This window comes from Triticum dicoccoides, chromosome 3A, assembly GCF_002162155.2.
Source record: "Triticum dicoccoides isolate Atlit2015 ecotype Zavitan chromosome 3A, WEW_v2.0, whole genome shotgun sequence".
NCBI lineage: Eukaryota > Viridiplantae > Streptophyta > Magnoliopsida > Poales > Poaceae > Triticum > Triticum dicoccoides.
In genome coordinates, this window is record NC_041384.1 from 487,596,698 (window position 1) to 487,611,960 (window position 15,263).

At 47.4% G+C, this 15,263-nt stretch overlaps 2 protein-coding genes across 2 annotated transcripts; both read left to right on the forward strand.

Moving 5' to 3' along the window:
* Positions 1-2,780: 2,780 nt before the first annotated feature.
* On the forward strand, positions 2,781-4,332 carry LOC119272454 (mitogen-activated protein kinase kinase kinase 18-like). Its single transcript, XM_037553940.1, has one exon. The coding sequence runs from the start codon at positions 2,824-2,826 to the stop codon at positions 4,330-4,332; it is 1,509 nt and encodes a 502-aa protein (XP_037409837.1). The 5' UTR covers positions 2,781-2,823.
* A 2,447-nt stretch (positions 4,333-6,779) lies between these two features.
* Positions 6,780-9,688, forward strand: LOC119272455 (serine/threonine-protein kinase 4-like). Its single transcript, XM_037553942.1, has 2 exons — positions 6,780-8,201; positions 9,284-9,688. Exons 1-2 carry the CDS (start codon positions 6,831-6,833, stop codon positions 9,686-9,688), a joined length of 1,776 nt encoding a protein of 591 aa, XP_037409839.1. The 5' UTR covers positions 6,780-6,830.
* The last annotated feature ends 5,575 nt before the right edge of the window (positions 9,689-15,263 follow it).

Here is a 15,263-nt window from a genome sequence, read left to right on the forward strand (position 1 = left end):
TCGGTCTAGACGTATGCGGGCATTTTGAGGGTCCACTTTAAAAATGCCATTATATGTAAAAGTTCCAGGAGAAACGTAATATTTTGACTTGTGAAAAAAAAGTCAAAAGTTTGGCATTTCTAGACCATTGAATTCTTTTTTTTTGGCTGAAAAAACACGTTCTGTTTTGCATGGAAATTGCCGAGCGCGCTTTAGACATTAACGTGAACACATAAAAAATGAAAAAGGTTTGATATTTGTTTTAAATTTACTGTTCATCCCTAACATTCACATTCTACTGCTATGTACTTGAGGTTATTTTCGGTAAGTTGCTTGCTTGCTGTTATTTTTTGTTAGTTTCTTGTGTTTGGATTCGTAAAGTTGCTCCGTTGAGCACATGTTGAGCAGGCCAGCTGAATGAAAGGTTTATTGTTTACTTTGATTCAAAGATACTCGGAATTTGAAATTTTTTGAATTACGCAGACCGAAAGGATCAAAATACCCGAATGTCCACCCTAATCTGCAAACCTTGAATAGAAGTGTGCAACATGGTCGGTGAACAATGATATAATTACATAAACCTGTAAGATATTTTTGTTCCCAAATTCTTCCCGGTGCACGCGCACTATCTAGGCGAAACAGGCGGCCGGTCTTGCATGCATCTATGTGTTAATTTTTTTTTGTCTTTTAGTACATGTGACTGTTAATATTAAATGCGAATACACTGATTACCACGTTCCGAAAAGAACAGTTCCACACACATTTATTTTGGAGTTCTAAATTTTAAAAAGTCATATCTTTCAAACCGCTCGTCGGAATTCAGATCCGTTTTCACTGCTGGAACTCTTGCGACGAGATCTTTAAAACTAGATCCTGCATGGGTATATTTCGACGAAATTTTTTTGATGCCAACCTTTGTGCTATATTGTGCAATTTTAGTACTGTATTGTGCAACTTTAGTACTACATCGTGCTACTTTTTCCAAAACTAATTTTTGGATCTGTATGATTCAACTTCCTATGAGATTGCAATCTAGCAACCACGACAACTTTGTTGTGCAACTAGTCTACTGCCCCGACCAACTACCTAATAGTCGATGTGCAACCCTCGTTCGTTGGCTTGTAATGTAGTCTAGTTGCACATACATATGCTCAGTTGGCTTGTAATGTAGTCTAGTTGCTCACACATTAATGTTTAGTTGGCAGGAATATTGGCACACACATATGCTCAGTTGGCTTGTAATGTAGCCTAGTTGCATACATATTGATGTTTAGTTGGCAGGACACTGGTTGCACACACATATGCTCAGTTGGCGCGGCAATGTAGTCTAGCTGCACACGCATTGATGTTTAGTTGGCAGGACTATTAGCACACACATATACTCAGTTGACGCGGCAATTTAGTCTAGTTGCACACACATTGATGTTTAGTTGGCAGAATGACTGTTGGCACACGCATATGCTTAGTTGGCGCGGCATGTAGTCTAGTTACACACATATTGGTATTTAGTTGGCAGGAAGACTAGTTCATCGAAACATCCCCATATGGGATCTACTTTTGAAGAGCACGTCGCGAGGGTTCCAACAGTGAAAACAGATCTTAGTTCCGAAGCGCGAACTAAAAGTTATGACTTTTTAAAAATTTAAAAACCCCAAATCAATGCGTTCATACCTGTTCTTTGTAGTACTTTTTTAGTACGTGATACTTTTTCTAATTAGAATTTTATCAATTGGAAGGGATAAATTACCTTTTATGGATTAAGGACCAAAATTACTTGTTTTAGACCGGCCGCTCGGGACGACTAGCGAGCAGCCGGCCGCTCGCTAGATCGGTCCATTTTTGTTTCCAAGCTTGCTCAGTATTCTAATGCTAAACACACTGGAACGTCAACATCAATTGTTTGGAAGTGTGAAAGTCCCCCTTCCAAATGACATCTATTTGGAACTTGGAAGTTGGAAGTTGAACTTTCCTCCCTTCTTTTGCCCTTCCGGGAGGAGGAAAGAGAAGGCGAAGATTTGGCGTAGAGAAACCTTCACGATGTGTGTACTGATTGACTTGTTGGGAGGACCAGGCCGCTGGAAACACCAACAGCTCCAGCCAAGTGAGACCGGTGAGCCGAGTCGCGAGCAGAAGGCCGCTGTAGGTGGGTGGTCAGCTCCCGGCTGCGGAGGGCGAAGCAACCTTGCTGGTTCCTCAGCTTGTTTTGGCAACTCGCAGCCTGAGCCTTACGTCACTCCCTCCGAGATACAGTACATAGTACGGTTGACTGGTTGTGAACATTCATCTGAACGTAGACCGACTCGTGGTATAGGAAAGTAGAGCGATCCCAGTAGCCGCCCACCACTGGCCTTAGTTCAGAACACCTCCGTTCCAAAAAAGAAAAAAAAAAGGACAATTAGTTCAGAACCCGCACTGGATTTGGGAGTGATCCAAAACATGCAAAGAATATTCGCGCATCAAGCAGATATACTACACCGATGCAGATGCACCCGACCTTGCTAGTCATGCATATGCAGGATCACTTGAACGAGCGCCCCACCAAGAAAAGAGAGGTCGGAAATCCCATCTACCGCGCACGCGCGGCAGGCACTAGAATTTGACCATGGGCGGCGGCTGAAAAGAGAGGTCGGAAATCCCATCTACCTGGGCGTTGACGGGGGCTCCGCACGAAGCACACGCCCCGTGCCCCCGTCTCTCTCCCGCACGTTTCCCACGCAATCATCGCAGCCAAACGGGGTGGTGGCCATACAAATACGCTCCCGCTCCCATCCTTCCCAGAGGCTCATCGATCACACGTCCAACTCCACGCACCACAGCACCCAACCCTACGATCCCTCTCTCGGAATGGATGCCACCACGGCGAAGCAGCTCAGGCGGCTCCGCACGCTCGGCCGCGGCGCGTCCGGCGCTGTCGTCTGGCTCGCCTCTGACGACGCCTCCGGCCAGCTGCTCGCGGTCAAGTCTGCCGGCGCCGGCGCGGCCGACACGCTGCGGCGCGAGGGTAGTGTCATGGCGGGGCTCTGCTCCCCGCACATCGTCCCGTGCCTCGGCTCCCGCGCCGCGCCCGGCGGCGAGTACCAGCTCTTCCTCGAGTTCGCGCCGCGCGGCTCGCTCGCCGACGAGGCCGCCAGGAGCGGCGGCAGCCTCGCGGAGCGCGCCATCCAGGGGTACGCGGCGGACGTGGCCAGGGGGCTGGCCTACCTCCACGGGAACTCGCTGGTGCACGGGGACGTCAAGGCGAGGAACGTCATGGTCGGCGCCGACGGCCGAGCCAAGCTCGCGGACTTCGGGTGCGCGAGGGCCGCGGATTCCGACCGGACGATCGGCGGCACTCCGGCCTTCATGGCGCCGGAGGTGGCGCGCGGGGAGGAGCAGGGCCTGGCGGCCGACGTGTGGGCGCTCGGCTGCACCGTCATCGAGATGGCCACCGGCCGCGCCCCCTGGAGCGACATGGACGACGTCTTCGCGGCGGTCCACCGGATCGGATACACGGACGCCGTGCCTGAGCTGCCCGCGTCGCTGTCGCCGCAGGCCAAGGACTTCCTGCGCAAGTGCTTCGCAAGAAACCCCCGCCACCGGTCCACCGCCGCGCAGCTCCTAGAGCACCCGTTCCTCGCGTCCGCCTTCCACGACGTCGACGCGGAGCCGGCGAAGCAGGATTGGATCATGTCCCCCGAGAGCACACTCAACGCGGAATTCTGGGAGTCGGACGAGGAAAGCGAAACAGAGGACATGCTGACGAGCGCGGCCGAGAGGATCGGCTCGCTGGCGAGCCCTTGCTCGGCCTTGCCAGACTGGGAGTCCGACGATGGCTGGATCGTCGTGCACGGCGGACGCCCTGAAGCTTCAGAAACAACGACGCCCACGGCGATCGCCGGCACAGACTTCGGTCCTTGGAGTGAAGAAGGATTGGAAGCCGAGGTTGATGTCCATTTCGCTGATGCTGATGCCGGCAGGTGGTACGACCTTGTGCGGAATGTGGATGGAGCGCATTATTTCGGTTGGTACGAGAGAGATTTGGGTGTCAGTGTCGTTACTGATAGACCGTTGTGCCTCATTGTTAGTCACGGACGCAAAATTGTAAAATTCGGTTGTCATTGCGACAGAGAAAGAACAATGCATTTTGATTTTGCACAAATATTTCGTTCTCTTGAGCTTCCGTCGCATGCTGTGTGCATTTTATCTTCAACGCTCCTACACAGCCGACACATTGTGGACGATTTGGAGACGATGCAGCGCATCAAGCCATCCATGCAATTAGCAAAAGTGAGCATCACCGTCCACTCCTCCCGTCGTCCACAGTTCGGCCGGCGACTGTCGTCCGTACAGCAATTTCGTTTTATCTTCCACTGAATGGGGGTATTATCGTTTTTTGGCCTTTTCTTTTTATAACTAGCCGCTTATGGCCTCTTTAATATGCAGAATTTCAGAAAACGTAGAATTAGACAAAACACAAAAATAGGATAGGATCGCAGGTGCAATACAGAGGATTGGCAAAATAAAGGAATTTGCAGAATCACATTTTTTTTTCTAAGGGATGCAGAATTACATGTTTGATAGGTAGGAATATGAGAAACATAGGATACATGGTCAAATTAAGGTTAGACCATATGCAAATTTAAGGTTAGCCAAAAGAGAGGTTTGACTGGATTGTAAATTTCCTTTGTTTTTTCTAGTCAGTCCAAAAAGAAAATTTTCTCCATTTTTCATATTTTGAATCAAACAAATGATGGTGTTATCATATAAAAAAATTATAATCCCATGATTTTCCTTTAATTTTTTAACACAGCACAAACGCAAACACACGCGCACACACTCACCCCTATGAACGCACACACCCACATCATACTTCCATGAACATCTTCAAGAGACTGAGCCGGCATATCATCAAGATCTTCACGGCTTGGGTTCCCTAACCATCCAACCACAGGTTGGTTCGCGATTCTCATTTACTTTTCTAATGAATCAAAGTGGCCCTTACTAAGTCGGCAATAGAATTGCATTTTCTGCTTCACAATGTTCTAGGATTAAACAAATTACTACTCCGAGTCTTCTGGGAGAAAATGTTAGGGAATCCAAGCCGTGAAGATCTTGATCTGCAATCCAATAAGAAAAAAATAGTAGTCTTTTTTTGCGGGTGAAAAAAATTGTACTCCAGGTTTGCTCCTAGAGCACTGTGTCATCTTTTGAGTTTTGATACCAGGTGGTAACTTCTTGTTACAGTGTGTGTTGTGTTCTCAACGGATGTCCTTGAGAGGAAGCCAACGGATGTGGAAACGGGGGAGTCAAAGGCTGTGTAATTTGACTCTTCGGAGTAGGAATACTTCACAGGCACATGCGTTAACTGATAAATAAAATGCGGATTGTGAAAGTCAAAGATTATTACTCGGTCAATCTCATGTGCAAGGGATGTTTGGTGCTTCTCCTTTTTTCTTTTTTTGAGGACTAGGGATGTTTGGTGCTGGAAAGGTCAAAATGTTCTTTGGGTTACTGATATTAAAATCAACTGGGGAGTGCTTCCAAAAATGATTGGCAGGGGTGCTTATGAAGATGACATGGGGCCACAAACTTATGGATAATATCTGCTGGTTCACAAAAAAGTATGGCTGGTTCAAAAATAAATCATTGATGTCAGCTAAACTCTTTTTATGATCATGCAAGAAGATATGAAAAAAAGACATGCGTCTGTAAGCGATGACGTGTTGGTGAACCAAATGAAAAATGAGCAAAGAGAGAACACGTTTTTGGGTTACTCAACCGTACCGCTGGCTGAGAAGCCTAACCAACAGAAATTATACTTTATCCAAAATGGGTTATCATCAACAAACTATGCCTATGCATGAAGAAAATTGCACGCTTTGATCACCCCGATCCATATAAAAGGTGGCGCCGACACGACATTAGTTGGATGTAGCTTGGAGCTCAAACAGCTCAAAAAATGGGACACGTGTACGCACAGGTTTGAGACTAGCGTCCCCTGCATGTGCTTGCATAAACGGCGTGACGCCAGGGACGATGGACAAGTAACTAATCCTCCACCAGCTTCAGCCCAACTCCCTCACATGGCTGTGCTGTCCAAAGACCGGTCAGGGCTTAAACCCCCCGAAAATGGTGGGATGTTCTGGCCGCCGAACGAAACGTGCCTCTAGCAAACGGCGATGGACTGGATGATGATGGACGTGTCGACGTTGTACGACAAAGCCTAACGAGAGAAATGTCCAAGGCGAGACTGGGACGTAACCGCGAGGCACATAACTAACACGACGCGTCGAGGAGGCCTTATCGGTTAGGCTCGGCTCCGGAGCACGTCACGTGGAGAGCCAAAATGACACTTCACCCAGACACTTACTGAGAAGCAAGTAAGCAACGCTAGTATATATCCACTATTTTTATTTTTAAAAGTCGGAGTAGAATGATCATCGTATACGTCGACAATGATCATGTTGCATCACGTGACGCTCACAATTCAATTCAGGCGCCGACGCACCTACCCCTGGAGCTGATCCAGATCCGCCAAACAAACGCAAAGGCAGCAGAAAAACGACGGGAAAGGACACGCCAAAAATACCATGACCAAAATAAGACCCCCACGTTCGTTACACCTTCCTTTGCAGCCGGAGAACAGAGGAGAAGGCCTTTTCATTTCTAGCAGCAGCCGCGCACAGAAACGCTGCGAGCTCCATTCTCGCACGTGTTCCTTCCGCGCACCCAACCAATGCTGGTCTCTTCCTCGTCGCACGCCACTCCGCACATATAATAAATACACCTCGCGCACCATCCCTCCTGTCCATCCTCACATCGCATACAAAGTCAGCTCAGAATCAATCCAACCGGAACACCGACGACCAACGATGGATGTCGCCGTGGCGAAGCAACTCAGGCGGATCCGCACGCTGGGCCGCGGCGCGTCTGGCGCCGTCGTGTGGCTCGCGTCCGACGAGGCCTCGGGGAAGCTCCTGGCCGTCAAGTCCGCCGCCGCCGGTGGCGCGGCGCAGCTGGAGCGCGAGGGCAGCGTGCTCACCGGGCTCTGCTCGCCGCACATCATCCCCTGCCTCGGCTCCCGCGCCGCGGAGTGCGGCGAGTACCAGCTCTTCCTCGAGTTCGCGCCCGGCGGCTCGCTCGCGGATGAGGCCGCCAGGAGCGGGGGCTGCCTCCCGGAGCCCGCCATCCGGGCGTACGCCGGGGACGTGGCCAGGGGGCTGGAGTACCTCCATGCGAGGTCGCTGGTCCACGGGGACGTGAAGGCACGGAACGTGGTGATCGGCGGCGACGGCCGCGCCAGGCTCACCGACTTCGGCTGCGCGAGGGCCGTGGACTCCCTGCTCCCGATGGGCGGCACGCCGGCGTTCATGGCGCCGGAGGTCGCGCGCGGCGAGGAGCAGGGGCCGGCGTCCGACGTGTGGGCGCTCGGCTGCACCGTCGTCGAGATGGCCACTGGCCGCGCGCCATGGAGCGACATGAACGATCTGCTCGCGGCCGTGCACCGGATCGGGTACACCGCCGCCGTGCCGGAGGTGCCGGGGTGGCTCTCCGCGGAGGCCAAGGACTTCTTGGACGGATGCTTCAGGAGGCAGCCCAGCGACAGGTCCACCGGAGCGCAGCTCTTGGATCACCCGTTCGTTGCTTCCGCCGCTGCCGCCGGCGACTACAAGGCCGCGCCGGCGAAGCAACAATACACGTCTCCCAAGAGCACGCTGCAGGACGCACTCTGGGACTCGGACACCGACGACGAGGAGGCGGACGAAACGCCGGCCGAGAGGATCGGGGCATTGGCCTGCGGCAACTCGGCCTTGCCGGACTGGGACTCGGAAGATGGCTGGATCGATGTGTGCCACCAGGTCCACAGAGGCGCTGACTCGCCGCCGGCCGATGTGGGTTACGACCTCGTTTGGCCCGAAGAATCAGACGCGGAGCGCGAGCCGTCTGCGGTTGCTGCTGACGACAGCAACGGCATACCGCGCAATGCAGTGGTGACCGACTCTTCCATTTGGCAGTACAGTTACGTGCGCCCTGTGCATTTAGGCAGCTGTAGAAAAAAATCTCACCCGTTTCAATCCGACGGGGATGAAAAATTGAGTTTTGACCGTCATTGTAACAAAGACAGAGTAATGGAATTCATTTTTTTGCTCAAAATCTCAAAGTCTGCGACCAACCATCTCTCTGGTACTACATTCCTCGTGTGCGTATGCTTTTCGTTACAGATCCGAGCATGTAACGTGACGGTTCGAGATTCAGCTACTTAAGCGACATGGGAGTGACGTCGAGATTACAGCTCATGTGTTCCAGCCAACTTGGATCGTATTTGCTCACTGATACTCCCTCCGTTCCAAAATACTCCATTTGTCCAAAAATGGATATACCTATATACTAAAACATGTCTAGATATATTTATATTTTGAAAAGGAAAGACATGTATTATGGAACGGAGGGAGTAGTAGCTAGCGATCCAACGAAATCCATCTCCCTTCGGTAAAGTAGTCGGATTTGTTTCTCTCCGGCCAGCCTTGAGGACAGAATAGTGGAATATTTCTCGTTTCCAAGTGTCAGTTTCTTCATTATTGGAGCACACGGCTTCGCTATGCGGTGCATCGTCATGGCGCCATTTTGAAGCCGAGCGGATGCAATTTAATTAGTACTAGAAGGGTTGGAGGCGCTTTGCTGTGCCATCGATGTTGTTGTGATTCTTAGATTTTTTTACTCACTCTATTTCAAAATACATGATGTTTTATTATTTTTTAAAAAGTTAAACTTGTTTAAGTTTCATCAAATTTGTAGAGAAATATACCAAAACTTATAATATCAAATCGGTGTTATTAGGTTCATCATGAAGTGAATTTTCATATATTTTTGTTCAATATTGTGGATGTAGATATTTTTGTTCTAAAATTGGTCAAAGTTAAAGAAACTTGACTTTCCAAAAAACTAATGCCCACTATATTTGGACATTGATGGAATATTTAGTTTGACCGGTGTTGGAGATGATGAAGTGTGTTGTATGTTTATTTATAACGAGGTTATTTGGTGGGCCTTTCGCGGCGTGATTCTGTGTTATCCGTCGCCCGCCCGGCGCTGCCCGTCGCCGCCGCCCGGAGCCACCTCGCCGGACCACCGCACCGCCGCCCCGTCCCCGTCGCCACGTCGGACGCCTCGACCTCCTCCCCGAACGCCGCCACCTCACCGCGCCGTCGCCGTCCTCGTCGTCGACCACCGCCGCCCCGAGCTCTGGCGCCTCCCCGAGCTCGCTTTAGCACCTCTACAGGGCCTCGTGAGCGCCTTCCCCCCTCTCCTCTCTGTCCTGTTGTAGGACGTCGTCCGTCGCGTTCCCCTGCTCGCTGATCGTGCGCGCCCGCACCTGCAACCCTTCCATTGCCGCGCCCTCCCGCTCCTCGTCGCCAGCCCTTGTTCGCCGCCTCCCCGCCGCACCGTCTGCCATGGCCCCATCCCTGGCCTCCACTCACCGGCGGCCGTGCCCTGGCTACTCCGGCCGCTCGCGTCGCCCCTGCCCCTGTTGTCCGTCACCGCGCCCGCGACCCCCTGGACGCGCGTCCGCCTCCTCGTTGATGTGCCCCGCCTGGCCTCGCGCCGCTGCTGCTCGGCGGGCGACCGCCCTCGCCAGGGCCCGGGCCACCGCGGCCCGCCAATGCCCTCTGCTCGCCCGGCCGGGCGTGCTCGCGCCCATGGCCGCACGCCCACCCCGCGCACCCGTTAGCCGGCCCCGTTAGGCCCTGTGAGTATGACACGCGGGGCCCAACCCCTGGTTAAGATAAAAAAAGAGAAGTGTTAAAAATAATAATTAATGTAGCAATTAGTTAATTAATATTAACTTAATTAATACTGTTTAGTTAACCCTAATTACATGGTTAGTTAACTAAAGTCTCTTTAAGTAAAGTGTGACAATGATAGTGGGCCCGGTTATCAGTTTGACCAGGTCAACTGATCTGTTGACTACTGACGTCATGATGATGTCAGACTGATGTCATAACCATGTTTTCCTTTTAAATTGAATCTGTTAATTTAAAAAATGATTTAAAACTTTGAAAATTAATAGAAAATAAACCGTAGCTCGGATTAAAATACTTTGTACATGAAAGTTGCTCAGAAAAGCAAGATGAATCCGAATACGCAGTCCGTTCGTGTGCCACACGTCCCTAGCATAGCGAACATGCAACCGTTGCCCTCCGGTTCGTCTGCCCAAAAACTGCAAACTTTGGGAAAACATTCCCGGATGTTCCTCCTTTGCCGGTATCGTGTATCCCCGTGTTAGAGCACTCCTAGCGCTGTGTATTGCCATGTTATGCCTTTTGGTGCTCTGTGTGCCTTGTATTTACTGTTTCTTCCCCCTCTTCTTCTCCGATAGACCCTGAGACCGCTGTTGATGCCGCTGTGATCGACTACGTCGACAACGACCCCTTCTTCCCTTTCAGCGGAGCTTCCGGGCAAGCCTCCCTTTTGATCATCCCGATATCGCCCATTCCATTCTCTCATGCTTGCATTAGATTTTTCTACTATAATTGATTGCTCCTATTCTGATGCATAGCCTGCTTTGTACCTGCTATTGTTACCTACCTGCTTATCCTAAACTGCTTAGTATAGGTTGGTTAGTGATCCATCAGTGACCCCCACCTTGTCCTTGTTGCCCCTGCTTCATCATCGATGACTCGAGCAACGTGATCGACGACCAGAGCCCGACACCTCACATCACACCACGCCCCTTTTGTTGCTCGACTCTGCAGAGTTACCATCGAGTGCCGAGGGTGATACCTCGCACATCACTCCTGATGAGATCTCTATAGTGTAGCTATTCGGTCGTGGTCATCGAGGGTGATTCCTCCTTGACCACTCCCGATACGACTCTGTCGTGCAACCCCTCAAGTGTGAAACTCGAGGGTGGTTCCTCTTACGTTCACCTTGATGATTACATCGAGTGGAATTCACCAAGGGTGATTCCTCGGGTTTTCCCCTTGATGTTTGGACACACTATTACCTTGGCTTTACTTGATACCTTTGTGGAAGTCGGGCAGGCCCGGAGAGCACTGATACGTCTCCGTCGTATCTACTTTTCCAAACACTTTTGCCCTTGTTTTGGACTCTAAATTGCATGATTTGAATGGAACTAACCCGGACTGACGTTGTTTTCAGCAGACTTTCCATGGTGTTATTTATGTGCAGAAACAAAAGTTTTCGGAATGACCTGAAACTTCACTAAACTTATTTTTGGAAAATATAAAAAATACTGGAAGAAGAATCCACGTCAGGGGGGCCTCCACCTGTCCACGAGGGTGGGGGCGCGCCCCCCTGCCTCGTGGGCCCCCTGACGCTCCACCGACCTCAACTCCAACTTCATATATTCGTGTTCGGGGAGAAAAAATCAGAGAGAAAGACTCATCGCGTTTTACGATATGGAGCCGCCGTCAAGCCCTAAACTCTCTCGGGAGGGCTGATCTGGAGTCTGTTCGGGGCTCCGGAGAGGGGAATCCGTCGCCGTCATCATCATCAACCATCCTCCATCACCAATTTCATGATGCTCACCGCCGTGTGTGAGTAATTCCATTGTAGGCTTGCTGGACGGTGATGGGTTGGATGAGATTTATCATGTAATCGAGTTAGTTTTGTTAGGGTTTGATCCCTAGTATCCACTATGTTCTGAGATTGATGTTGCTATGACTTTGCTATGCTTAATGCTTGTCACTAGGGCCCGAGTGCCATGACTTCAGATCTGAACCTATTATGTTTTCATGAATATATGTGAGTTCTTGATTCTATCTTGCAAGTCTATAGTCACCTACTATGTGTTATGATCCGGCAACCCCGAAGTGACAATAATCGGGACCACTCCCGGTGATGACCATCGTTTAAGGAGTTCATGTATTCACTATGTGTTATGCTTTGGTCCGGTACTCTATTAAAAGGAGGCCTTAATATCCCTTAGTTTCCATTAGGACCCCGCTGCCATGGGAGGGTAGGACAAAAGATGTCATGCAAGTTCTTTCCCATAAGCACGTATGACTATATTCGGAATACATGCCTACATTACATTGATGAATTGGAGCTAGTTCTGTGTCACCCTATGTTATGACTGTTACATGATGAACCGCATCCGGCATAATTCTCCATCACCGATCCAATGCCTATGAGCTTTTCATATATTGTTCTCCGCTTATTTACTTTTCCGTTGCTACTGTTACAATCACTACAAAACCCAAAAACATTACTTTTGCTACTGTTACCGTTACTTCCATACTACTTTGCTACTAAATACTTTGCTGTAGATACTAAGTTATCCAGGTGTGGTGGAATTGACAACTCAACTGCTAATACTTAAGAATATTCTTTGGATCCCCTTGTGTCGAATCAATAAATTTGGGTTGAATACTCTACCCTCAAAAACTGTTGCGATCCCCTATACTTGTGGGTTATCAAGACTATTTTCTGGCGCCATTGCCAGGGAGCATAGCTCTATTCTTTGAGTCACTGGGGATTTATATCTGCTGGTCACTATGAGGAACTTGAAAGACGAGAAAACAAAAATTTATCCTCAATAACGAGGGGAGGTAAGGAACTGCCATCTAGCTCTGCACTTGATTCACCTTCTGTTTTGAGTAAGCTTGCGACACCTAAACCTGCTTCTGCTATTAATTCTGATATGTCGCATGTTATTGATGATGCCACTTCTGCTATGCATGATACTTGTGATGAAACTACTTCTATGCTTGATACTACTGTGCCACTTGGTGAATTTCTTGATGAACAACTTGCTAGGGCTTGAGAGAATGAAATTATTGAAACTGATAATTTTGATGATAGTGATGATGAAGGCTCTCCCAATAAATATGAATTGCATGTTGTGCCTGAGGGCTACGTTATGGATGAAGAAACTAAAAGAGACTTTCTTGCTTGCAATGATAGAAGTGATCTTAAGAAATTATTAGCTAAGCTTAAACAAAAAACTCTGAATGCTAGGATGAAATATGATCCTGCTTATGCTACTTCATTTATCTTTGTTACTGATAAGGATTATGAATTCTCCATTGATCCTGATATAATTACTTTGGTTGAATCTGATCCTTTCTATGGTTATGAATCTGAAACTGTTGTGGCACATCTTACTAAATTAAATGATATAGCCACCCTATTCACTAATGATGAGAGAACTCGCTACTTTTATATCCTTAAAATATTTCCGTTCTCATTGAAGGGTGATGCTAAGATATGGTTTAATTCTCTTGATCCTGGTTGTGTGCGTAGTCCCCGGGATATGATTTATTATTTCTCTGCTAAATATTTCCCCGCTCATAAGAAACAACCTGCCTTAAGGGATATATATATAATTTTGTGCAAATTAAAGAAGAGAGTCTTCCACAAGCTTGGGGGAGGCTTCTCCAATTACTTAATGCTTTGCCTGATCATCCTCTTAAGAAAAATGAAATACTTGATATCTTTTATAATGGACCAACCGATGCTTCCAGAGATTACCTGGATAGTTGCGCTTGTTCTGTTTTCAGGGAAAGAACACCTGATGAAGCTGAAATTCTATTGAATAATATGTTGACAAATGAAAATAATTGGACACTTCCTGAGCCCATTCCTGAGCCTATTCCTAAACCAACTCCGAAGAAGAGAGGTGTTCTATTTCTCAGTCCTGAAGATATGCAAGATGCAAAGAAATCTATGAAAGAAAAAGGTATAAAAGCTGAAGACGTTAAGAATTTACCTCCTATTGAAGAAATACATGGTCTTAATTTACCGCCTGTTGAAGAAATACATGATTTTAATCCATCACCTATTGAAGAAACACATGGTCTTGATAACCCGACACAGGTATTAAAGGTAAATTCTCTCTATAGATATGATAAAGCTGAAACCCCTCCTACTAAGTTTGCTAGCCAATGTTTGGATGAGTTTGATAACTTTATGGTTAAACAAGAAGATTTCAATGCTTATTTTGGTAGACAATTAAAACAAAATGCTTATATGATTAAACACTTGAGTAATTACAAGGCTAATGTTAAAGGTGAACTTAAACTCATTAGTAAACATGCTTCTATGGTTACCACTCAAGTAGAACAAGTACTTAAAGCTCAGAATGATTTGCTCAATGAATTGAATAGTAAGAAAAATGACTATGATGTTAGAGTGGCTACTAGAACTGGTAAAATGACTCAGGAACCTTTGTATCCTGAAGGCCACTCTAAGAGAATTGAACAAGATTCTCAGAGAAATAATATTGATGCACATAATCCTTCTAAAAAGAAGAAAAATAAAAATGATAGGACTTTGCATGCTTCTAATGAACCTATTGCTGAACCACCTGAGAATCCAAATGATATTTCTATTTCTGATGCTGAAACACAATCGGGTAATGAACATGAACCTAGTGATAATGTTAATGATAATGTTCATGATGATGCTCAACCTAGCAATTATAATGATGTAGAAATTGAACCTGTTGTTGATCTTGATAACCCACAATCAAAGAATCAACGTTATGATAAGAGAGACTTTGTTGCTAGGAAACACGGTAAAGAAAGAGAGACATGGGTTTAGAAACCCATGACTTTTCCTCCCAAACCATCCAAGAAAAGGGATGATGAGGATTTTGAGCGCTTTGCTGAAATGATTAGACCTATCTTCTTGCGTATGCGATTAACTGGTATGCTCAAAATTAATCCTTATGCTAAGTATATGAAAGAAATTGTTACTAATAAAAGAAAGATACCGGAAGCTGAAATTTCCACCATGCTTGCTAATTATACTTTTAAGGGTGGAATACCTAAGAAACTAGGAGATCCAGGAGTACAAACTATACCATGCTCCATTAAAAAAAACTATGTTAAAACTACTTTATGTGATCTTGGAACAGGTGTTAGTGCTATGCCTCTCTCTTTATATCGTAGACTTGATTTGAATAAGTTGACACCTACTGAAATATCTTTGCAAATGGCTGATAAATCAACTGCTATACCTGTTGGTATTTGTGAGGATGTGCCTGTTGTGGTTGCAAACGTTACTATTTTAACGGACTTTGTTATTCTTGATATTTCCGAGGACGATAGTATGTCTATTATTCTTGGAAGACCCTTTTTGAATACTCCAAGCGTTGTTATTGATTGCAACAAAGGCAATGTCACTTTTCATGTTAATGGTAATGAGCATATGGTACACTTTCCGAGGAAACTACCTCAAGTTCATAGTATCAATTCTATTGGAAAAATTCCATCGATTATTTTTGGAGGTTTTGAATTTCCTCTTCCTACTGTCAAAAAGAGATATGATATTCTTATTAT

Coding starts and splice junctions, on each gene's coding strand:
- LOC119272455 (XM_037553942.1), top strand. CDS start 6,831: ATGGATGTCGCCGTGGCGAAGCAACTCAGGCGGATCCGCACGCTGGGC. Junction 8,202..9,283: donor TCCGAGCATGTAACGTGACG/GTTCGAGATTCA, acceptor GTCCTGTTGTAG/GACGTCGTCCGTCGCGTTCC.
- LOC119272454 (XM_037553940.1), top strand. CDS start 2,824: ATGGATGCCACCACGGCGAAGCAGCTCAGGCGGCTCCGCACGCTCGGC.